This window comes from Lampris incognitus, chromosome 12 (assembly GCF_029633865.1).
Source record: "Lampris incognitus isolate fLamInc1 chromosome 12, fLamInc1.hap2, whole genome shotgun sequence".
In the NCBI taxonomy this organism is placed as follows: Eukaryota; Metazoa; Chordata; class Actinopteri; order Lampriformes; family Lampridae; genus Lampris; species Lampris incognitus.
The window spans coordinates 838,284-863,181 of NC_079222.1; the positions used below are offsets into that span (position 1 = coordinate 838,284).

Here is a 24,898-nt window from a genome sequence, read left to right on the forward strand (position 1 = left end):
GAGAGGAGGTGTGGTATTGTATGAGGAAGTCAGGAGTTGCAGAGAAGTATGTAGGAGTGGTGCAGGATACGTAAGGGAAGTGTGACAATGGTGAGGTGTGCGGTTGGAATGACAGATGGGTTCAAGGTGGAGGTCGGATTACATCAAGGATCGGCTCTGAGCCCTTTCTTGTTTGCAATGGTGATGGACAGGTTGACGGACAAGATCAGGCAGGAGTCTCCATGGACGATGATGTTCGCGGATGACATTGTGATCTGTAGCGAGAGTAGGGTGCAGGTTGAGGAGAGCCTGGAGAGGTGGAGGTATGCACTGGAGAGAAGAGGAATGAAAGTCAGTAGGAGCAAGAAGGAATACCTATGCGTGAATGAGAGAGAGGACAGTGGAATGGTGAGGACGCAAGGAGTGGAGGTGATGAAGGCATTTGAGTTTAAATACTTGGGGTCAACTGTCCAAAGTAACGGGGAGTGCAGTAGAGAGGTGAAAAAGAGAGTGCAGGCAGGGTGGAGTGGGTGGAGAAGAGTGTCAGGAGTGATTTGCGACAGAAGGGTACCAGCAAGAGTTAAAGGGAAAGTTTACAAGATGGTTGTGAGACCAGCTATGTTATATGGTTTGGAGACAGTGGCACGGACGAAAAGACAGGAGGCGGAGCTGGAGGTGGCAGAGTTGAAGATGCTAAGATTTCACTGGGAGTAACGAAGAAGGACAGGATTAGGAACGATTATATTAGAGGGACCGCTCAGGTTGGACGGTTTGGAGACAAAGCAAGAGAGGCAAGATTGAGATGGTTTGGACATGTGTGGAGGAGAGATGCTGAGTATATTGGGAGAAGGATGCTGAATATGGAGCTGCCAGGGAAGAGGAGAAGAGGAAGGCCAAAGAGGAGGTTTATGGATGTGGTGAGGGAAGACATGCAGACGGACAGAGGAAGACGCAGAAGACAGGAAGAAATGGAAACGGATGATCCGCTGTGGCGACCCCTAACGGGAGCAGCCGGAAGTAGTAGTATCATCTCCAGTCCATAATATCATCACAAGATTCAGAGAATACCAAGAAATCTCTGCATGTAAGCGGCAAGGCCCAAAACCAACATTGAATGCCTGTGACCTTCGACTCCTCAGGTGGCACTGCATTAAAAACCGACATCATTGTGTAAAGGATATGACCACGTGGGCTCAGGAACACTTGGGAAAACCATCGTCAGTTAACACAGTTGGTCGCTACATCTACAAGTGCAGGTTAAAACTCTACCATGCAAAGCCAAAGCCAGATATCAACACCACCCAGAAACGCCGCCGGCTTCTCTGGCCCGAGCTCATCTGAGATGGACTGACGCAAAGTTGACAAGTGTGCTGTGGTCCGACGAGTCCACATTTCACATTGTTTTTGGAAATCACGGACGTCGTGTCCTCCGGGCTAAAGCGGAAAAGTAGCATCCAGATTGTTCTCAGCACAAAGTTCAAAAGCCAGCATCTGTGATGGTATGGGGGTGTGTGTTAGTGCCCATGGCATCATGGGTAACTTGCACATCTGTGAAGGTAGCATTAATGCTGAAAGGTACATACAGGTTTTGGAGCAACATATGCTGCCATCCAAGCGACGTCTTTTTCAGGGACGTCCCTGCTTATTTCAGCAAGACAATGCCAAGCCACATTCTGCACGTGTTCCAACAGCGGGGCTTCGTAGTAAAAGAGTGCGGGTACTGGACTGGCCTGCCTGAAGTCCAGACCTGCCTGCAGTCCAGACCTGTCTCCCATTGAAAATGTGTGGCACATTATGAAGCGCAAAATACGACAACGGAGACCCCGGACTGTTGAGCAACTGAAGTCGTACATCAAGCAAGAATGGGAAAGAATTCCACCTATAAAGCTTCAACAAGTAGTGTCCTCAGTTCCCAAACGCTTATTGAGTGTTGTTAAAAGGAAAGGTGGTGTAACACAGTGGTGAACATGTCCCTGTCCCTGCTTCTTTGGAACATGTTGCAGGCATCAAATTCAAAATGAGTGAATATTTGCAAAAAAAACATTAAAGTTTATCAGTTTGAACATTAAATATCTTGTCTTTGTAGTGTATTCAATTGAATATAGGTGGAAAAGGATTTGCAAATCATTGTATTCTGTTTTTATTTACGTCTTACACAAAGTCCCAACTTCATTGGAATTGGGGTTTGTATTTGTTGTCCTGACATTGCGATGGAGGTAGTTACGCTCACACCACAGGGTAAAGTGAGCACCAGTGTGGTGATAGTCCAGAACAGAATGGTTATCTGTGAAAAGAGCAGGAATGGCAGCCTTCCGGTGGGACGGTGGAGCAGCATGCACGCTGTGAGCTCCCTCACACCAACACATTAAACTCGGTCAAAACTCGAGAGGTAAACACAGAAGGAGCTAAGACCCCTGACAATGGCGGAGGTTCAATGAAAACAAAGAACAAAAGAAACCCAGACAACCAAGGTGAAGAAATAAACCGTTTGGCCGATGAGAAAAGCATGCTAACACCTGAAACTAGCGACGCCACGGCCTCATTTCAAACCAGCCTGGATTACATTAGCGAGCAGATTCAAGTCATGCAAAACGAACTGAAAACAGGCCGGAAGCTGGTCAAGGACGAAATTATAGCCTAAATGAGAAACAAACTGACAGAATTCAAAGACACTGATCACAAATTAGCAAAAATAATTACAGATAGGACGGCAGAGAGAGATGGAGGACGCCGCTTTAACTCGCATTGAAGAAGCCGAGTCATGGAGCAGCAAAGCTAACTGCACTGCAGGAACTACTGACAGAGTAGAACATTATGACGGACAAACTAGACGACTTGGAAGCAAGGTCCAGAAGGAATAATCTACAGCTATATGGCATATATAGTCGAAGAGCGACTCGGTTACACTGTTTATGGACAAATGGCTCCTGAAGGATCTCACAATAAACACAGACCTCCAGATACATCATGCCCAGAGATTTGGCACCGACACCTAAAGCAGGACAGCCTCCAGTATCAATTGTCCTCAACTTTCAGCAATTTACTGTGAAGGAGATGGTATTGGAAAAAAAGCGTGGGAGAACAGTTAAACTCGGTGGAAATATGATTTACTTCAACCATGATTGCTCTGCAAGGACACTGCGACAACATAAAGCGTACACAAACATTAAGAGGATCCTTAAAGTAGAAGGCATACGCTTCCAGACGCCCCTCAATAAGATGCGCACACACTGGGACAACGCAGTGAAAACTTATAGCAGTGCAGAGGAGGCAGCCAGCGACATGTGGAGAAGAGGATATGAAGTGCGGGATGCGGGGGGGAGATGCCGGAGACTCCCCCCTCCTTGAAAGGCTTCAGGCAACTGGGACCACAGGATGGAAACGTGTCAGTAGCGACCGATTTCGGGAGATAGGGAGGCATGCGAGAGGACGGCTGCAAGAATTCCAGCGCAAGGATAATGCCAGATGAAAGACTGAGTTGACCTGAACTTAAACGAGAAGAAGAATAACAAACTCAAAACATAACTTAGGTGAAGGCAAAATGTCCGTTTTGAATGGGTTTGGCTTTGGAGGGTTATTGATAATTGGCATGTTGGTTTGAGAGAGAGAAAACACAGCTGCCTATGATACAGCTCATGTGGGTGGATTAACTCCTTTTGGTATGATTCTCACAACCAGCTGGGGACCGCCGCCAAGTGGAAAGCTTTCCCCCTCAGAACAAAAACAGCCAACATGTAATGACGGTTGCTGACACCTCTTTTTGGAGGTAACCTTTTTTGTACATAGTTAAGCTCAGATGTTCTTACCTGGTTATAATCCTGTTTATAATGCTCTTAATCACTCAAGAATCTGTTTCTGTTAGCCTGCGGGGGAATTTTTTTTTGCAGCAGCCTCACCCAGTATCAGTGTGGGAAGATGGCGGAGCAAATTCACATTTGCGGCGGCCTCACCCTGTATCGTCCATGCAGTGTCTTTGTCCATGCCTGCGTCTAAGTTTTGTCTTCGTTTGATTGCTGGGAGAGCTGGCGCTGGAACAGCTGGGACAGCTTGGCCTGTTGCATCCCGTGGGCTCAGGGACCATGGCTTTGCCCAGAGCTGCGCCCAAGGAGGAAACACCAAGGGCGGTCTGACAGCATGCAGAAGCGGGGCAGGCTAAGCTAACTGCTAGCCAATGCAGACCTGCAGTTCCGACCGACAGTCATGCTGGCTGGCTTTTGTTCCCTTGGACTGTAATTTTTTTGTTTAGTTTGAATATGCGTGTTAGTTTGGATATGTGTGTTCTTGTAGTTTTTGGATGTGTTTTTGTCTTTGTTCTGCACTGCTGTGGACCGGGGGAGATGTCATTTCATTGCATGTACGCAAGTACATGCAATGAAATGACAAATAAAGTGTTCCTGATTAATGATTTCTTAATTACTACAAACTTGATAGACTCAAAACGACCTATGGATACTAAACAAGAAGAGATAAAGTTCATGTCTTTGAACGTTAATGGATTAGGAAACCCAGTCAAAAGAGCTAAAATTATGGCTAAAATTAAAAAGGAAAAAACACAGATCAGCTTCCTACAAGAAACACACCTATTACAAACAGAGCATGAGAAATTGAAGAGATTTGGATTCAAAAACACCTTTTATAGCTAATACTTGCAAAAGAGGAGTAGCAATTCTAATATCTAATGTGATTAAATCCGAATGCCAAAAAGAAAAAGAAAAAAAGATAAAGAGGGACGATATATTATTGCAAAAGGGACAATTGACCAATCAATGATTACTTTGGTGAACATATACGCACTGCCTGAAAGTGATAAACAATTATTTAAATCCCTATTGGATGTTATTGCTGTAGAAACCGATGACATATGCGTATGTGGTGGAGACCTCAATGTGATAATGGACTATGATCTGGACACAACGAGCTTAAAGAGAAATAAATAATAATAATAATAAACGTTATTTGTATAGCACCTTTCATACATAAAATGCAGCTCAAAGTGCTTTACATTAAAAACGGGGAAAAAATAAAACTCAACAACAATACAGATAAAATAAGTTAAAAGTAACAAAACACAGACCTAGGCAAAAAACATAAAACAAGGCAAGAAAGAAAACCACAGTACAAGATAAAAAAAAAGAATAAAAAGAAATATATATTGTTCTTGTTGTGTTGAATGAATGATCTTTGTATGGTTTACTAGACGTCATGGTCACTGGTGGGAGGTGATTGAGTTTTCATTTAAATCACATAGTTCACTGTTGAAATACTAATATACTAGAAAAAGGGGGTAGGACTAGAAAGTTTTTTTTAACTTCTGCCTACTCCTTTTCAAACTGCCGAGATTTGAAACAAATGTTTGATGATGATATTGCTTGCTTGTTTTGATTTTTTTTCTCTTTTGTTTTCTTTTATTATACATTTTAATTGTATTTTTATCTAACGTTCGAAATATACAAATATACTATACTACTACAAAAAAAAAGCAAGAGCATAAAAATGGGTCTTGAGCTGATTCTTAAAACTATATATGGACGTTGCTTCTCTTATTTGTTGGGGGAGTCTAGTCCAAGCCGTCGGTGCATAAAAACAAAATGCTGCTTTGCCATACTTTTTGTAGTTCATTCTTGCGACACTGAGCAGGCCAGCACCAGAGGATCTAAGACAGCGGCTTGGAACATAATCAGATAAGCAGTCAGATAGGTATGAGGGTCCTAAACCATGTAGAGCTTTACACACAGGTAAAAGAATATTAATATCAATCCCCATTGCTACAGGAATCCAGTGTAAAGATGTTAAAACTGGGGTAATGTGATCTCGCATCCTGGATTTTGTTACGATCCTTGCTGCCGCGTTCTGTACTAGTTGCAGCCTATCAATACTTTTTGGGTAAACCAGTAAGAAGTGCATTGCAATAGTCTAAACAAGAAGAGATAAAGGCACACGTCACCTTTTTGACGTCTTCCAGGGAGAGGTAGGGTCTAATTCTAGCAATACTTTTTAGGTGAAAAAAGGCACCTTTTGTAACATTGTTGATATGTGATTTAAAATCCAACTCAGAGTCAATGATGACACCCAGGTTTTTTACTACAGTCTTATTCTGTGCAGCCAGACTTCCTATTCTACTTGATAGAATTTCTCTCTGTGCATTAGTACCTATAATGAGAATTTCTGTCTTGTCTTCATTCAATTTGAGAAAGTTTTCACTCATGCCTTGTTTAATACTAGACAGACAATTCGTCAAGGGATTGAGAGCATTGGGGTCATCTGGCGCTACAGATAAAATATAACTGAGAATCATCAGCATAAAAATGGAAATTCACTCCATGATTGGCAGCATGTACAGGCAGAACAATAAAGGACCAAGAATGGAACCCAGTGGAATACCTGAGAAAATTACGTTTGTCTGAGACATGGTCAGAAAGACTAACAAAATAGCTTCTGCCAGTAAGATATGTGTAGAACCATGATAGGGCAGTGCCTGAAAGGCCAATCCAATTCTCAAGGTGGTCTAGAAGTATATCATGATCGACTGTATCGAAGGCAGCCGTCAGATCAAGGAGTAAAAGAATGGAAACATTTTTATTATCAGCGCTCACTCTGAGATCGTTAACTACTTTTACAAGTGCTGTTTCAGGACTGTGTCCTTTTTTAAAACCGGACTGAAATTTATCATGAATCTTGTTTTCATGCAAAAACCCATCCAACTGTTTATACACTGCCTATTCCAAAATCTTGCCCAGAAAAGGCAGATTAGAAATAAGCCTATAATTGCTCAGCACTGACAGATCAAGATTCTTCTTCTTGGGTAAGGGCTTTACTTTCGCTGTTTTCAGTGAATCAGGAAAGATACCTGATTCTAAAGAACAGTTTACAATATCCAAAACATCCCCAATCAAACTACCTAGGATCTCTTTAAAAAAGGCAGTGGGAATTGCACCCAGAGAGCAGGTGGATGACTTCATCTGCAAGATGGTTTTACAAAGTTCACCTTCATTAATTTTGCAAAAGGAAATTAGATTTCCCAGAGTCGTTACTAGCAGTTTGACTGTTTGGATGAACAATCTTATTCATGATACCTTTAAAAACATCTGAGAAAATGGCTGCCAGTCCTCCACCTCTCTTACCCTCACGTATCGAGTGGATGAAAATGTAGTTTGGAGGAGAGGCTTTAGCTAGAAGGGCAGCTCCATCTACAGGGCCAAGACATTTCAGAGGGACCAAATAGGCTCTCTGCTCAAAACACTCTTTGCCCTGGTCTCCCTATTTGAGATGACAGTCTGAATATTACATACATCATAATGCTTATGTAATTTAGCTAGGCACTGTCCGATGTTGTGTGACAGCAGCTGAGCACCAGTTTCATTCGGGTGGAGGCCAGCCTTTTACAGCAGCAGGGGTCTCGCCCAGAACAGGTCAAAGTTATTTACAAATTCAGGACCAGTAGCTGTGCAACAGTTTTGTAACCAGTGGTGGAGGGCATAAAGTCTAGACCACCTCTCACGTCCCCTCTGACGGGTAGGGAGGGGGCCAGAAACAATAATCTTAACACCCAAGTCTGAAAGGGAAGCAAACAAATTAAGGAAATTATTTTTAAAAACCTCAGACTCACGGTACATGATGTTGTTAGTGCCGATGTGGAGAATGAGAGTGTGAAGGTTGGGGTGCTTGGCCAGGATGGTAGGGAGCCTCCAGGGTATATCCGCAAACCGCGCACCCGGAAAACAGAGAATTTTAGAAGGGTCAGCAGACTGGGGCAGGGAGATGCTGCCGATGACAAGGGAGGTGGTTAAGGGGTCAATAGTTGGGGGGGTGATGAGGGGGACAGGTGAAGCGGGGACGGTAGCAGACGTGGCAGGAGGCGGGGTGATGGGGGGACAGGGGCAGCAGGGACAGCAGCAGACGTGGCAGGGGTGTTGGTGGTGAGGGGGACAGGGGCAGCGGGGACAGCAGCAGGCACAACAGCAACCGGCAGGGCTTGAGAAACTGCTTGAGCAGGTGGTTTCTCAGCTTGTTCGAGGTTCTCCCTGTGGCAAGTCTGGCCCTTATCCTCAGGTGATGGCTGGGGAGAGAGGGCAGCTGACGAGGACAGGTCGCAGTCCTCGGAGTCAAGGGGCCGAAAGCGGTTGAAGGTAGGGAGAGTGAACGGGGGGGGGCAGCATGCCTGCTGCTAACGTTAGCTACCCTTCGCTTGATTGTGAACACCACTGTGGACCCCTCGTCCCGATGGGGGATGGAACAGCTAGTAGGGAACCAGGACAGTGTGGTTTCATGGTTTTTTGGCCTTGTGTTTACAACCATAACAAGGAGCCGACTGTAGCTCCCATATTTTTGTAGCCTTGTGTTCACATCCATGGCAGCCAACAACAGACTGCCTTTCCAGTTCAGTGACCGGGGCAGAGGAGTTCAAAACAGTCTTTTTAAAAGGAGACATTACTGCAGGAAAAGCAGCGGACTTCGCCATGAGTGGCAGACAGGTAATAGCGTTACATGTCCTCGCAAAATAAAACCATCAATTACGGCCATGGCAGAGGGCTGAGTCCATGCAGTTTTTGCCACACAAAGCGAAAGCACTATGGAGACAGAGACTCCAGTGCGATCAAAAATCTATTACAAAACTAAATAAATTACTGTTTTTGAAAGCAACTGAGATGTGGTGTTTGGTAAATACGAATCTCAACTGTTCTGACACTTCCGCCAGATACAGAATGACCACTGGTTTACACTTAGACAGCTGTTGTCCTTCTCCTCTCTTCGATCAGCTGGTGCGCTATTTGTACGTCTTATCTTTGACAAACCCCCAAGGTAGGATAACCACACTTAACCAGGGCCTGTTTAATGTGGGATTTCTCCTATTTCCCAGCCACTGTGTAGGAGGGGACGTTGTCAGCTCAGTGGTACAGCATCCTGATGACTCCTAGTTTGTGGTCCAGTGGATGATGAGAGTCAAACCTTAAGTACTGATCAGTATGTGTTGGTTTACGGTAAACATCAACAATCAAATGTCCCCCATCACCAACTGCAACTTCACAGTGTAAGGCTAAGCTGTCATGTTCCACATCCTCCCTGGTGAACTTGATGTGGTGTCCACAGAGTTAATGTGGTCAGTGAAATGTGGTATGTTCTGAGATTTAATTTTAACCCAGGTGTTGTCCACAAATTTGAAACAATGGCTAAGTGGTGTCCCTGGATAGGACATCAGAGCCCTCTTTTCCACTTATTCCTTATACAAGTTGGCCACTATACGTGAGACTGGGGAACCCATAGCACACCCATGTTTCTGCCTAAAATACTGGCCCCTGTATGTGAAGATACAGCTTCAGGAGCAGACACACTTGGTCAGTGTTAAGTGTGGTCCTATAGCGAAGGGTGGGGTCGTTTTGTAATTTCATACGGACTACCATCACTGCTTCATCAACAGGAACGCATGTGACCTCTTCAGTTGAGACTGAAAAGGTCGCTCAGATGAATGATGAAACGTTTTTCCCAATGTTGTGTCCAGATGAACTGATTCAACTTCGATTTTCTTACCTTGATTGTATCTATATTTGTATCTATATGTATTTTAAGAAAAATAATTAAATTTGCCGTTTTGCATTGCTGAGGGAGCAGAAATACAGAAAAAGACCACAAGGCAAATAATAGATTATATCATCTACTACAGGAGCAAATAATTACTGGAAAACAATCCCTTGAGTCACCCCTTTACATGCCCTACCCCCATCTATTACATGAGTACTACTACTGTTCTAAAACTACTACTATTATTGCTATTAATACAACTAGTGCCACTACTTCTACCAGTACTATTTGTACAACTGATGCTGCTACTATTGCTCTATATTTACCTCCTGGTGAGTTGATGAGGAGTCCAGTGAAGAGAAGCTCCACATTCTTGTAGCCAAAGTAGAATGTCATCGGCTAGGAAATGGCAAACACATCATCTGACATGAACACTTCATCAAATAATGCATTAACTACCACTATTATTACCACCACTACTACTGAAATTATTTTACAAATATCTTTAGTCATGTTTCAGCTGGCACATTTTAGACAAAAAAGATGCTTATACTCTATTAATATTTATAACATTCTAATACTAATACGAATAGTCCTAATACTAACACTGCAAAAAGAATATTTATGCTTTACATAAAAACAGAATGCTAACATTTTCTCATACTAGTATTTTTACAGCATGAATATGGTGGCAAGCTAACGTTAAGCGACAACTTTGCTTCAAGTTAGCTGGAACTTAAGCATGTGAATTGCCAGTCACGTTTACCAAAACTAGCATGTTAGCATTTGCTGTGTTAGCATGCCAAAGAATAGCGTGGTGCTACTTTTCCCAGCTGAACAAATGGAGAGTTTATCTGCATATTTTTAAGTTTTAGTCCAAGTGAACCCCAGGTTAGCACATTAGTATTTCTGGCACCAAAGAAAAGTTGCTTTCCAACATAACAAGCTTGCTAGTGTCGCTGAATTCTTCTTACCATCCCGCCATGTCCACCACCACAGTGTTCATCATGCCCACCCCCATGGTGGGTGTGGTCAGTGAGGGGTGTTGCTTCCGTCATGGCAATGTGGTGAGTGTGGTCCATGGTTCCAGCACTGTGGTTCATGTTGGCGTGATGCATGTGGTCCGTGTTTGTCTGTGACTGAAAGAATAAACAGATAACCCGTTTGACAGAGCAACATGCGTTTCCCTTAGCATGCTAGTATTACCAATGTATCGCTGTTGGCATGGCAGAATTATTTACCACTGTAAACAGTAAAACACTGTATTGTTTATAGCTCAAACAATGTATTTGTCCATTAGCATGCTTGCACAAATTAATTACTCCGTTAGCTTGACAGCACTATGTACCACTGCATAAATTAGTGAGATAACATCACTTTATTATATATGAATGTTTATGTTTATAAATGAGGGGCCTTTACACTGCATTCACATGGAATCAAGGAGATCGTAAATGGCAGTTGGCAAAACAGAACAGGAAAAACCACAAACTGCACAATGGAACGGCAGGATGGGGGGGGGGGAATACTATATGGGTTGCTATGCTGTATGAACGTGCTAAACTGTATTAATGTGTCTTTTTTATGTAATTATATACAGTATTTCTGTCAATTCATGTACCTATTAACTTAATCCGTCATGTTTTCTGTTTTGTGATGTGCTACGTAACATCCAGTTATAAATTCCACCGTGGATGACAGCAAAACATTAAAAAAAATTTAACTTTGGAGGGCAGTGCCATCTGCCCTGAATGCAGCATTAGCTTGCACTAACATACGTTGATGTTAAACATAGATCTGTTTTCTTTACAAACATGTGAACCAGTTGGTTCAAAGCAACTGAAAACACGGAGAGAAAGGTGTTCGTTGAGGTTGCAATATGGCTTGGTGAAACAACAGTTGCTAGGTGGTAACTAAGTGGTTCCTCGGCAGTATCTATTGTTAAGTTTGTTAAGTTAACTTTTGTTGGTGCCTATAATACAGTTAATATGGTAGCCTGTTTTGTTAGTCACTTCTACTGCAGTCTTTACGGTAACCCTCCTGTTAGGAGGAAGGCGCGCTGCTAGTGAAAGGCACTTGTTGAAATGTTCAGTAGGCTGTGGCCACTTGCTGTTGAGAGCACAAATAAAGTTCAGTTAAATAAGTACAGTTGTCTTCTTTGAAACTAACATTGGTAGCAGAGGATGGTTGCCTCGAATGACTTCAGACAGCCTCCTGGATTTGATGAAAAGAAGCCGTATGAAAACTGGAAAAATGAAGTGGAAATATGGAGACGGGTGACGAACTTTGACAAGAAAAAGCAAGCGTTGGCTGTGGCTCTATCGTTGACAGGTAGAACGAGGGATACTGCTTTAGGAATAAATGTGGACGATCTAAATAAGGATGATGGAATGACCACTTTGATTGGGGAACTTGACAAGGTTTTTTTGAGAGAAGAGAAGGACCGGGCCTACGAAGCCTATTCTGAGTTTGATCAAATATCGTGGGAACATGATGTCTCGACGGTGGACTTTATTGTTGATTTTGAACAGAAATACAACAGGATTCGTAAATTCGAGATGGTTCTGCCCGACGCTGTTTTGGCGTTTAAACTACTGGATACAGCTGGTCTTGATGTGAAAGACAAGCAACTGGCATTGACTGCATGTGGTAAGCACACTTTTGATGATATGAAGTCAGCACTGAAACGCATATTCGGAGAAAAACATGAGCAGAAGGTGGGAGCCATTAACGTGAGTCAGGATGCAGCCTACTACACAGATCAAAGAAAACCGCACCCAAGAACCCAAAGTGTGGAAGCTAGAGGACCACTCGCAGGCACAAATCCACTTGATAAGTACGGAAGACGAACAAAGTGTGGGATTTGTCAAAACACATTCCACCGGGTGAAAGATTGCCCACATAAGAAAGAACATGTAAAGATGACAGAAGAAAATAAATGCACAGAAGAACCTGATGAGTGTAATATAACGCTGTTTTACAAGGAATCGGATACGGAAATATTCATGGTTGAGGCTCTGGGATCAGCTGTCATTGACACGACGTGCACAAGGACTGTCTGTGGCGAAAAATGGCTGAATAACTATGTAGGGGGACTAAATGAGAAAGAAGTACAGAAAATAGTTAACACAGAGAGTAGCAAGCCTTTCAAGTTTGGGGATGGGCGAGTTGTACATTCGACAAAAAAGGTCAAGATACCAGCCAAGATAGGAGAAACAAAATGCTGTATAGAAACAGAAGTGGTCCCATCTGACAACCCTTTACTGCTGAGTAAAACGTCGCTAAAGAGAGCAGGAGCTGTGCTGAACTTGGAGAACGATACAGCAATAATGTTTCAGCAACCGATAGCTCTGGAGATAACCTCCTTAGGACACTACTGTCTGAACATAATGGATAATGAGTCCCCATGCGATACATATGAGAATGTGGTCCTGGCCATCACAGAGAATATGACTAAGGAACAAAAACACAAAGCTTTACTGAAACTTCACAAGCAATTCGGGCATGCATCAGTTGACAAACTGAAGAAGCTGCTGATAAATGCTGGAAACACTGATGATGAGAGCACTGCTATTCTAGAAGAGATAGTAGGAAAATGTGAGATATGTCTTAAGTACAGCAAGCCTAAGCCCAAGCCTGCTGTTGGTCTGCCCATGGCCTCCCGATACAATGAGACTGTGGCAGTAGATTTACATGAGCTAGAACCGAATGTGTGGTACCTGCACATTATCGATCACTTCACATGCTTCAGTGCAGGTGGCATTGTGACCTCAAAGAAACCAAGTGTGATAGTGAAATGCTTTGTACATTCCTGGATCAGTGTCCATGGTCCACCGGACCGTCTCTTCAGTGACAATGGCGGCGAGTTCAACAACGAGGAAATAAGAGACATGGCAGAGAACTTCAACATCGAGATAAAGACGACTGCTGGCTATAGTCCATGGAGCAATGGCTTGCTAGAACGCCATAACCAAACGCTCACAGAGATAATACTGAGGGTAACATTTAACAATGGAGTTGACTGGAAAACTGCACTGGATTGGGCACTCATGGCAAAGAACACAATGTAGAATGTACATGGCTTCAGCCCACATCAGCTGGTGTTTGGACAGAATCCGAACCTTCCCTCTGTGTTAGTGGATCAGCCACCTGCTTTGGAGGGAACTACTATGAGTGCATGGGTGGGACAGCACATAACAGCATTACATGCAGTAAGGAAAGCTTTCACAGAGGCAGAGTGCTCAGAGAGAATCAGAAGAGCTCTACGAAAGCAACTTCATCCAACAGATGACAAGGGGACAAGGTGTTCTACAAAAGGACAGACTGTGTTGAGTGGAAAGGTCCTGGAGTCGTGATAGGACAAGATGGGGTGGTGATCTTTGTACGCCATGGTGGGACCTATGTCAGGGTTCATCATTCTAGGTTGCGGAAGGCCGATAAGAGTGAAGTAGGTGCTAGTGAGGGTCTAGAGCACCCTGGGGAGAATGTTACTGAGGGCAATATGAATGTACCTGTTACTGATAGTGATGTGGATGTTGATAACAATGACAGTGGGAACATACCTGGTACTGATCGTGACATACTAGATGTTGATATGAACAATGACGGTGAGGCTGGGGGTGTTACAGACAATGATACAGATGTCACTGAGGGTAACAATCATAAGGATAATCAACAGACAGGCACAAGGGTAGGAGCCTCCTTAGGGCTGAAAACAGGTCAAACAATCAGCTTAGTGGATAATGTAACAGGTGCGTCTCACAGAGCTAAAGTGATGGGACGAGCAGGAAAGGCTACAGGAAATAACAGAAACTGGTACAACCTACAGTACTTAGAACCATCTGACATCGCTGGTACTATGGGGTCAGCTGATCGTACTAAGGTAGGCAATCTTCAGGTTAATCCACTGGATAGTGTAGAACTATGCTCTGATATGCAGGAAAATTATGTATTAGTCACATATGGTGTTTCATTTGATAAGGCTAAACTAGATGAAATCAGTAGCTGGAAGAATGATGGAGTGTTTGAGGAGGTAAAAGATATGGGTCAAAGGCATGTGTCCACTAGATGGGTGTGTACGCTGAAAGAAACCACTGATGGCATAATGCCCAAAGCGCGTCTTGTGGCTAGGGGTTTTGAAGAATTCAACACTAAAGATCTACAGAAGGACTCACCTACATGCTCATCAGAGTCCCCCAGACTACTCATGTCAGCTCTATGTCAGAATAAGTGGCATCAAATAACTTATCCAGAACAAAAGGATTCACCGTATTCTGTGGTCAGCTACAAAGGAACAGCTGGCAGACTGTCTGATCAAAAAGGGAGCCTCTTCCCTGGTATTACTTAAGGCACTGAATAATGGACAATGGAAGCTAGATGACTGAGTCTGACTGTTGACAACTGAGCATTTGTTTTGTTTTCCTGAAATATTATCCTTGCAGTTTTTGGTTTTAAAAAAGAGGGGAGATTGTTAAGTTTGTTAAATTAACTTTTGTTGGTGCCTATAATACAGTTAATACGGTAGCCTGTTTTGTTAGTCACTTCTACTGCGGTCTTTACGGTAACCCTCCTGTTAGGAGGAAGGCGCGCTGCTAGTGAAAGGCACTTGTTGAAATGCTCGGTAGGCTGTGGCCACTTGCTGTTGAGAGCGCAAATAAAGTTCAGTTAAGTAAGTACAGTTGTCTTATTTGAAACTAACAGCTATGTGGTTAGTAGGTGGTAGCTAAATGTTTGTTAGGTAGTGGCCAAGTATTTCCTAGATGGAAGCTATGTATTTACCCAGTGGTAGTTAAGTATTCGCTAGGTGGTATCGAAATGGTTGCTATGTGGTAGCTGAGCGGTTGCCAGGTAGTAGCTAAGTGAAATGAAAGCCACTTTATTTGACATTGTATTCTTACAACGAATTGTATTCTTACAATGGATTTGTTCTCTGCATGTAATCATCTTATTGTACAGGAGCCAGGGGCGCGGGAAGGGGGATGCTGAGGTTGCTGCAGCACCCCCTAGCTCCAGGGAGAAGGAGCTGCAGGCAGGAGGAGCACCCCTACTGCTATCTGCAATTTTTTTTAAAGTATATATATTAAAACGATATAATAAAAAAAAAACTTGCTTTGGGGAAGAAAACAGAAGTCAAAAATCAAAATGTGTTTGTTAGTTTTTAGTGATCACAGACCTACGGGTTCACGGCAGTGTCACTTTGATGTTGATACAAACGCTCAGTCCCGAGGCATTGATTGACAAATGGCTGTCAGATGAAGTAACTTAACTTAACAACATGGCGCAAAAACGAATCTTAGACTTTTTCCATTCTAAAAATGCGAAAACAGCAAGGATGACCGAGTTAGAAGAGGCTGCTGAAGCAGCAGCACCTAGGCCTACTTCTACTGTCCCCAATGATGATCATCAGGAGGCTATTAGCAGTGCAGACAGTGTAGCTAGCGGGTCAGCGGCTGCTAACACCCAAGAGCTAACATTAGCAAACACAGACTGGCAGGACTCAGCAGGACTCAGCAGCTCCATGTTCCAGGCCAGGCTGCCCAGCTAATGTGAGTGTGAGAGGATTTGACGAGCCTTGTCGACCAGACCTGCGTTTTCCTGGGAGGAGAACTGGAACAGAGACCTTCATTTCAAAAAAGCTGGTTTAACAGGTGGAAATGGTTGCACTATGTAACGGAGAGAGACACCGTTCTTTGCTTCACCTGCTGCAAAGCCGTAGAGAAGGGATTAAGACATCATGATGATAGAAAGACAAGTTCATTCATAGTAGGAGGCTTTTGTAACTGGCATAAAGCAACCATAAAGTTTAGCCAGCACAAGATGTCAGACACACATTCAGAATCAGTGAGAATGCTTGCTTCGCTCAACAACACTCCAATTAATGCTCTACTGTTGGACAGTGTTGAGAAAGAGCAACAAACTGCTAGAACTGTCTTAGAACTGATATTTAGATCGATAAGATTCCTTGGCAATGAAGGGCTTCTGTTAAGAGGCCATACTAATCGAGATGGAGTGCTTTGGAAACTAATGATGGAAAGGACATATGATTTGCCTAAATCCCGCGAGTGGCTACAGCGAAGAGACAACTGGATGTCGGACATGATTCAAAATGAAATACTGGAAATATTTACCCATGCTCTTTAAAGAAAAATCGTGTCCGATGCGAGAGAACATTATTTCTATGATCTAACTGCAGATGCGACCACCGATGTAAGTACAACAGAGCAATTTTCCTGTAGTCTGCAATATGTGGATTCAAAACTCGAGGCAGTGAATGTTTTCCGTGGGTTTTACAATATGCCTCATTCAACTGGAGAAACACTTTTTTCCTGCATTAAAGATGTTTTTGTGCACTTGAATTTGCCACTGGAATGTCTAAAGGGATTTTGCTTCGATAGCGCTGCTAATATGTCAGGCCACATCTCAGGCGTGCAAGCAAAACTGAAAGAGCAGTGTCCAAATGCACCTATGTACATTGCAGTAACCATTCACTAGATCTGGTGTTACAAGAAGTGGTGAGGAAAGTTCGCATTGTTGCAGACATGCTAAACTTTGTACGGAATGTCTCAGTGGTGATAGGGGAGTCCTCAAAGCGTAAGATGCTTATCCAGTCTATGTTTGGTAGTGATGAGGTGGTCTGCAACTTGCTGTCATTATGCCCGACTCGATGGGTTGTGCACACAAGGGCTATTTCACGGGTTTGCTCCTCATATACAGCCCTTTTGGAGACACTGAAGGTGCTAGAGCAAGACAAGACAGTAAGGGGAGATACTCGGGCGAAAATATCTGGTCTATACAAACAAGCTACAAAAGCAAGAACATACTTTGGCCTTTTGAGCTGTGAGGCTCTTTTTGGACAGGCAAGACCGTAGCCAGAACTCTCCAAAGTGAGAAGGCAAGTGCGAAGGGCGCACTGGAGTGTGTGACTGCGCTACAACAGTGCTTGCATGCAATGTGAGAAGATGGAGTTGTCCAGGAGATGACTGCCAAAGTGGAGGCTTGTGCAGAAAAAAACATCTCCAAATGCCCCTTCCTCCATGTACCATCACAACCACCCCTGTCTGTCTAAGGGATACAGAGAAGGCCAAGGCCATCGTGACTGATGTAGGAGAGCAGCAATGGAAGCGTGAGTTCTATGAGGCCTTGGCTCTTGTGACAACCGAGCTAAATCGCCGATTCGACCAAGAAGGACTGCAAGTCGCTGCCCTGAGAGAGCAGACTCTTATCAATGCCGCAAATGGAGCCTATTCTGGGTGGAATGAGATCAATGCTGCACAGCTCCCCAATCAGATTGACAAATCTCGTCTACATATGCAGCTCACATTGATAGGTGGGCTCGCCAAGACAAAAGGACTCAAGTCAGCTCAAGATGTTGCTGGGTTTGTCAGAGCACTTGCATACTCAAACAAGGGAACTAATGACAAAGGTGGAAAAGTTTATTGAACTTTGCCTATGTCTACCTGTCTCCACCGCTTCCTCTGAGCAGTCGTTCTTTACCCTTCGCCACCTCAAAACTTGGCTATGGAACAATATGACCCAGAGACGACTCACACACTTGACTTTACTGCACGTCCACAGTGACATTCTTGATCGCTCATAGCATTGCCAGGAATTGTCAATGCTATGAGCTGAGTGGCATACTTTAAAAAGACATTCATAATAACTAGCAGGAAAGGCAATTTTACATTATTGCTATTGCACCAGTTGATGTGCGCAGTGCAGACTGTTCTTCATGTAGGCCTAATGGATAGCCTGTGTCTGCGTTAATGGCATGTTTTCAGCTAGCAGTGTTAGTTGTGAAAAGGAGGTGTTTGTGTGCGTAGCCAATATGAACCTATTAGAACTTTGGTGTGTCAAATGATGGGCATGCGTGTGTGTCATTTGATTGACTGTGTATCTGTTTATATTACTGCATCTGTTCCAGAGTGCTAACATTAGTTCTGAACGGCTTCCCTTCCTTTTACCTCTCATTGTTGGTAAAATATTTAACATTACGTTTTTGTAGTGTGTGTGTGTGTGTGTGTGTGTGTGTGTGTGTGTGTGTGTGTGTGTGTGCGGCGTGCATGCTTAGTTATACTGTACAAGTGCACTGGGGTCCGTCGTTGTGCCACCATGCGTGTGAGTGTTGTGAGCGAGAGACTGAGTGAGAGAGGGAGGGATATTTCCTTGGCAAATAAATACTAGCCTAGATAGAGAGCACCTCAGCACCCCCACTTAAAATATCTTCCCGCGCTCCTGACAGGAGCAGTGGGCAGCTGCAGCACCCAGGGACCAACTCCAGTTCTTCTTTCCATTGCCTTGCTCAGGGGTACACGCAGGAATATTAACCCTAACATGCATGTCTTTTTGATGGATGGAGGAAACCGGAGGACCCGGAGGAAACCTACGCAGACACAGGGCTAACATGCAAACTCCACACAGAAAGGATCTGGGATGGCCTGGGGTTCGAACCCAGGACCTTCTTACTGTGAGACAACAGTGCTAACTACTGGGCCACCGTGCCACCCCAAAAGAAATGGTTGCAAGGTTGTAGGTAAATATTTGCTAAGTGGCAGCTATGTTCTTGAAAGGTGCTATCTAAGTGGCTGCTAAGGTAGTAACTAAGTGATAGTATAGTGGTTGCCATTTCAGTTATCAGGGTATTGTCTGGTGATTGTTGGTGCATAGCAACCCTTACAATCAGAATACTCATAGTAACGAATTCAGCCACTTGGCAGAGTCCACTCAGGCGATAGTTTGCATTGCCAACAGCAATGGTGATGGCAACTGACCATCGACAGATAGATAGTATGAAGAAACTTATAACAAAGAAAAACAAATGCATGTATGTTTATTTTTTTAAATTGTCAATGAAAACAAAGCTTGGAAGTTTGAATTAAAAATAAAAGAAAATAGGTGTCTGATCGTCTCCATGTTGACAACAGACACCAGACGCCCCCCCCCCCCCTGCTCCCTCCCCGTCTCTTTCCCTCTCTCTACCCCCCCCCCCTTCTCGGTCTGTCCCTCTACCATGCTTTCTCTCTCTGTAATTCCTTGTCTCCAGCTTCCTGTCTGTCTTTCTCCTGTCCCCTCAGGGCAGTCTGCCGTCTCTCTTATTGGCCACTGCTGCTAAGTGCGTTAAGAGGAAAGGTCAGGCAGCAGCACATTAAAGATTAAATTGATTACATATGTTGTCACCGTGGGCAGTTAGGGGGACATTAAATTTTGAGGGTGGCATCTGGCCGCCTGATTGGTCAGTGTGGAGTAGGATTTTCTCAGGGGTTTATGAGCAAGGCATTAACACTGTCAGATCAGTTGAAGGTTATATTCCCTGTCCAACCCAATGGGTTGATCAAAGTACCAGCACTATCAAGTGTTACGTCTGTTCTTCTCCTCTGCTAACACACACACACACACACACATATATATATACATATATATATATATATAGTAGAACCACTATTACTACCACTGCTACTACCACTACTACTACCACTGCTACTACCACTGCTACCACTGCTGCTACTACTACTACTACTACCACTGCTACTACCACTGCTATTACCACTGCTACTACCACTACTACTACCACTGCTACTACCACTACTACCACTGCTACCACTGCTACTACCACTACTATTACCACTGCTACCACTGCTACTACCACTACTACTACCACTGCTACTACCGCTGCTATTACCACTGCTACTACCACTGCCACCACTGCTACTACCACTACTACTACCACTACTATTACCACTGCTACTACCACTGCTACTACCACTGCTACTACCACTGCTATTACCGCTGCTACTACCACTGCTACCACTGCTACTACCACTGCTACTACCACTGCTACTACCACTACTATTACCTCTGCTACTACCACTGCTACTACCACTGCTACCACTGCTACTACCACTACTACTACCACTGCTACTACCACTGCTATTACCGCTGCTACTACCACTGCTACCACTGCTACCACTGCTACTACCACTACTACTACCACTGCTACTACAGCTACTACTACCACTGCTACTACCACTACTACCACTGCTATTACCACTGCTACTACCACTACTACTACCACTGCTACTACCACTGCTACTACTGCTACTACTACCACTGCTACTACTACCACTGCTACTACCACTGCTACTACCACTACTATTACCACTGCTACCACTGCTACTACCACTGCTATTACCACTACTACTACCACTGCTACTACCACTGCCACTACCACTGCTATTACCACTGCTACTACCACTGCTACCACTGCTACCACTGCTACTACCACTGCTGTTACCACTGCTACTACCACTGCTATTACCACTACTACTACCACTGCTACTACCACTACTACTACCACTGCTACTACCACTGCTACTACCACTACTACCACTACTACCACTGCTACTACCACTGCTATTACCACTGCTACTACCACTACTACTACCACTGCTACTACCACTACTACTACTCCTACTACCACTGCTACTACCACTACTACCACTGCTACTTCCACTGCTATTACCACTGCTACTACCACTGCTACTACCACTATTACCACTGCTACTACCACTGCTACCACTGCTACTACCACTGCTACTACCACTGCTATTACCACTGCTACTACCACTACTACTACTACTGCTACTACTATAACTGCGATGAATATCTCTATTGCCACGACTACTACTGCTACCAAGAATACCACTAATATTATTGCTAATACAGCTAATGCTACTACAACAAGTACTATCATTGCTACTACAATTCTGGGTAAAACTACAACTATCATTGCATTGCTAAACTAATGCTGCAACTAACACCACTGCTACTCCTACTCAACTAGTACTACTGCTACTACTACTAGCAGTGCTCCTACTATTGCTTCCACCTCTGCTGCTACTACTACTACTATGAATACTACTTCTGCAGCTCCTTCTGGTGTTTCTACTACTACTGATATTACTACGAAGACTGAACAAGTACTACTAATGCTATCACTGCTACTATGACTACCATTGCTACTGGTAATGCTTCTGCAACTACCACTACAAAATTCAAATCCATTTTTAACATATGGATTACTTCATGTTGAATCACATTGCAATAGTACTTAAAAATCAATGAATTGGATAAGAAGTAAAAAGTAATCAGCGGTTTACCTCCAGAGAAGTGTGTGTTCTGTCAGGACGAGAGTCTGTGTTGGTAGTGTGTTGTCGAAGGGCAGGGAGGAGACGAACGGGTGTGTGTGACGCAGAGAGAGAGACAGACAGACAGAGACAGAGAGAGAGAGAGAGAGAGAGTAATTTGAATTTGATATGTGTTTAATATGTGATGTAATGTTTTAGTCTTTTGCAAACTGCTTTGGCAATGGCAGATTTTCTGTTCATGTCAATAAAGCTATTTGAGATTTGAGACACAGAGAGAGACAGAGACAGAGAGACAGCAAGAGAGAAACAGACACAGAGAGACAGAGACAGAGACAGACAGACAGAGAGAGAAAGAGAGAGCTTTATCAGTTTGCTCTTTGGAATTTGAAATCTGTGTGAGTGGGTGTGTTAAAGAGGTGGTCACATGACCTGTCACAAGAGAGGGCAGGACGCTCACACCTCACGTTTGAGGTCGTCAGCTTTAAAGCAAATGCTAACCAATCAAACGTCAATGTGGGGCGTCCGGGTAGCATGGCGGTCTAGTCCGTTGCCTACCAACACAGGACCGCCGGTTCAAATCCCCGTGTTACCTCTGGCTTGGTCGGGTGTCCCTACAGACACAACTGCCCATGTCTGTGGGTGGGAGACCAGATGTGGGTATGTGTCCTGGTTGCTGCACTAGCGCCTCCTCTGGTCAGTCGGGGCGCCTGTTCAGGGGGGAGGGGGAACTGGGGGGGAATAGTGTGATCCTCCCATAAGCCACGTCTCCCTGGTGAAACTCTTCACTGTCAGGTGAAAAGAAGCAGCTGGTGACTCCACATGTCTCGGAAGAGACATGTGGTAATCTGCAGCCCTCCCCGGATCGGCAGAAGGGGTGGGACCGGGACAGCTGGGAAGAGTGGGGTAATTGGCCGGGTACAATTGGAGAGAAAAGGGGGGGGGGGGGAAACAAAAAAAAACAAACAAACAAAAAACAAAAAAAGTCAATGTGGAGCTCTACTAGCATAATGCACATGACAAATGTCTCTGAGATCAGTACTAGCATGCTACTACTACTACTACTACTGATGCTGCTGCTGCTACTACTACGACTACTACTGATGCTGCGGCTGCTGCTACTACTACTACTACTGATGCTGTGGCTGCTGCTACTACTACTACTGATGCTGCTGCTACTGCTGCTACTACTGCTGCTGCTACTACTACTACTGATGCTGCTGCTGCTACTTCTACTGACGCTGCTGCTGTTGCTGCTACTACTACTACTACTACTGATGCTGCTGCTACTACTGATGCTGCTACTGCTACTGCTACTACTACTACTGACGCTGCTGCTACTACTGATGCTGCTGCTGCTACTACTTCTACTAACGCTGCTGCTACTTCTACTACTACTGCTGCTGCTGCTGCTACTTCTACTGACGCTGCTACTGCTGCTGCTGCTGCTGCTACTACTACTACTGATGCTGCTGATGCTACTTCTACTGACGCTGCTGCTGCTACTACTACTACTGATGCTGCTGCTACTACTGATGCTGCTACTGCTACTGCTACTAATACTACTGATGCTGCTGCTGCTGCTACTACTATTGATGCTGCTACTGCTACTAATACTACTGATGCTGCTGCTGCTGCTGCTACTACTGATGCTGCTACTGCTACTAATACTACTAATACTACTGATGCTGCTGCTGCTGCTACTACTACTGATGCTGCTACTTCTACTGACGCTGCTACTGCTACCGCTGCTACAACTACTACTACTACTACTGACACTGCTGCTACTACTGATGCTGCTACTGCTACTACTACTACTACTACTACTACTACTGACGCTGCTGCTACTACTGATGCTGCTGCTGCTACTACTAATACTGATGCTGCTGCTGCTACTACTACTGCTTCTAATACTACTGATGCTGCTGCTGCTACTACTGATGCTGCTACTGCTACTGCTACTAATACTACTGATGCTGCTGCTGCTGCTGCTACTACTACTGATGCTGCTACTTCTACTGACGCTGCTACTGCTGCTACCGCTGCTGCTGCTACTACTACTACTACTACTACTGACGCTGCTGCTACTACTGATGCTGCTGCTGCTACTACTAATACTGATGCTGCTGCTGCTACTACTACTGCTACTAATACTACTGATGCTGCTGCTGCTGCTGCTACTACTGACGCTGCTGCGGCTGCTGCTACTACTACTACTACTACTACTACTGATGCTGCTGCTACTACTAATGCTGCTACTGCTACTACTACTACTACTGATGCTGCTACTACTGCTACTGCTGCTACTACTGCTACTATTACTACTACTACTACTACTACTGATGCTGCAGCTACTGCTACTACTACTGATGTTGCTGCTGCTACTACTACTACTACTGATGCTGCTGCTACTACTACTACTACTGATGTCTGTGAATGTTCTCATTCATCCAGGTCATGGTTATCCAAAGGAGTTGAATCAAGTGCAACTAGACTTGGTATATATCCGTGAAGACATTTTGCCTCTCATCCAAGAGGCTTCCTCAGTTCGTGCCTTTCTGACTAGACCAAGCTAGTCTGACTGGCTGGTGGTGAAAGAGCCACGCATATCTATGGCTCTGTTAGCGATGGGCGTTGGTAAACATCGGATCACAAAGAGCCACGCATATCTATAGCTCTGACAACGACTCCTAGAGGATAAATATCTGAGTGTCATCACCAGCCAGTCAGACTAGCTTGGTCTAGTCAGAAAGATACGAACTGAGGAAGCCTCTTGGATGAGAGACGAAGCGTCTTCATGGACATATACCAAGTCCAGTTGCACTTGATTCAACTCCTTTGGACTACTACTGATGCTGCTGCTACTGCTACTACTACTACTACTACTGATGCTGCTGCTACTGCTACTACTGCTACTGATGCTGTTGTTACTACTACTACTACTACTACTACTGATGCTGCTGCTACTGCTACTACTACTACTACTACTGATGCTGCTGCTACTACTACTACTACTACTACTACTACTACTGATGCTGCTACTACTACTGCTACTGATGCTGCTACTACTGCTACTACTTCTAATAAATTTCAAATGCACTGTGTTAATACTATGAATAACTTGGTGGAGTTACATGTTATCTTTGCAAGTTCGCCCAATGGAAAAATCTAGAAAAAAAAGGTATTGAGATAGCCTAGCTAAGGATCTGCACAAATACGTCATTGCTAAATCAAACCAAATCACATCACGTCTTCATTTCGAACAT

At 44.2% G+C, this 24,898-nt stretch overlaps 1 protein-coding gene across 2 annotated transcripts in view; it reads right to left on the reverse strand.

The window, feature by feature from the left end:
- slc31a1 (solute carrier family 31 member 1) overlaps positions 1 to 24,898 on the reverse strand; it is a 79,830-nt gene that overhangs the window by 9,605 nt on the left and 45,327 nt on the right. Inside the window, exons 1-3 of one of the 2 annotated variants that reach the window (XM_056290765.1) lie at positions 21,648 to 21,964; positions 10,470 to 10,634; positions 9,822 to 9,894 (exon numbers count right to left, since the gene is read on the reverse strand). In XM_056290765.1, the coding sequence (XP_056146740.1) occupies positions 9,822 to 9,894; positions 10,470 to 10,613 (217 nt within the window). In that variant the 5' untranslated portion in view covers positions 10,614 to 10,634; positions 21,648 to 21,964. Of the gene's footprint in view, positions 1 to 9,821; positions 9,895 to 10,469; positions 10,635 to 21,647; positions 21,965 to 24,898 lie in introns of those variants that run through there. The other variant, XM_056290762.1, reaches the window with a different exon arrangement.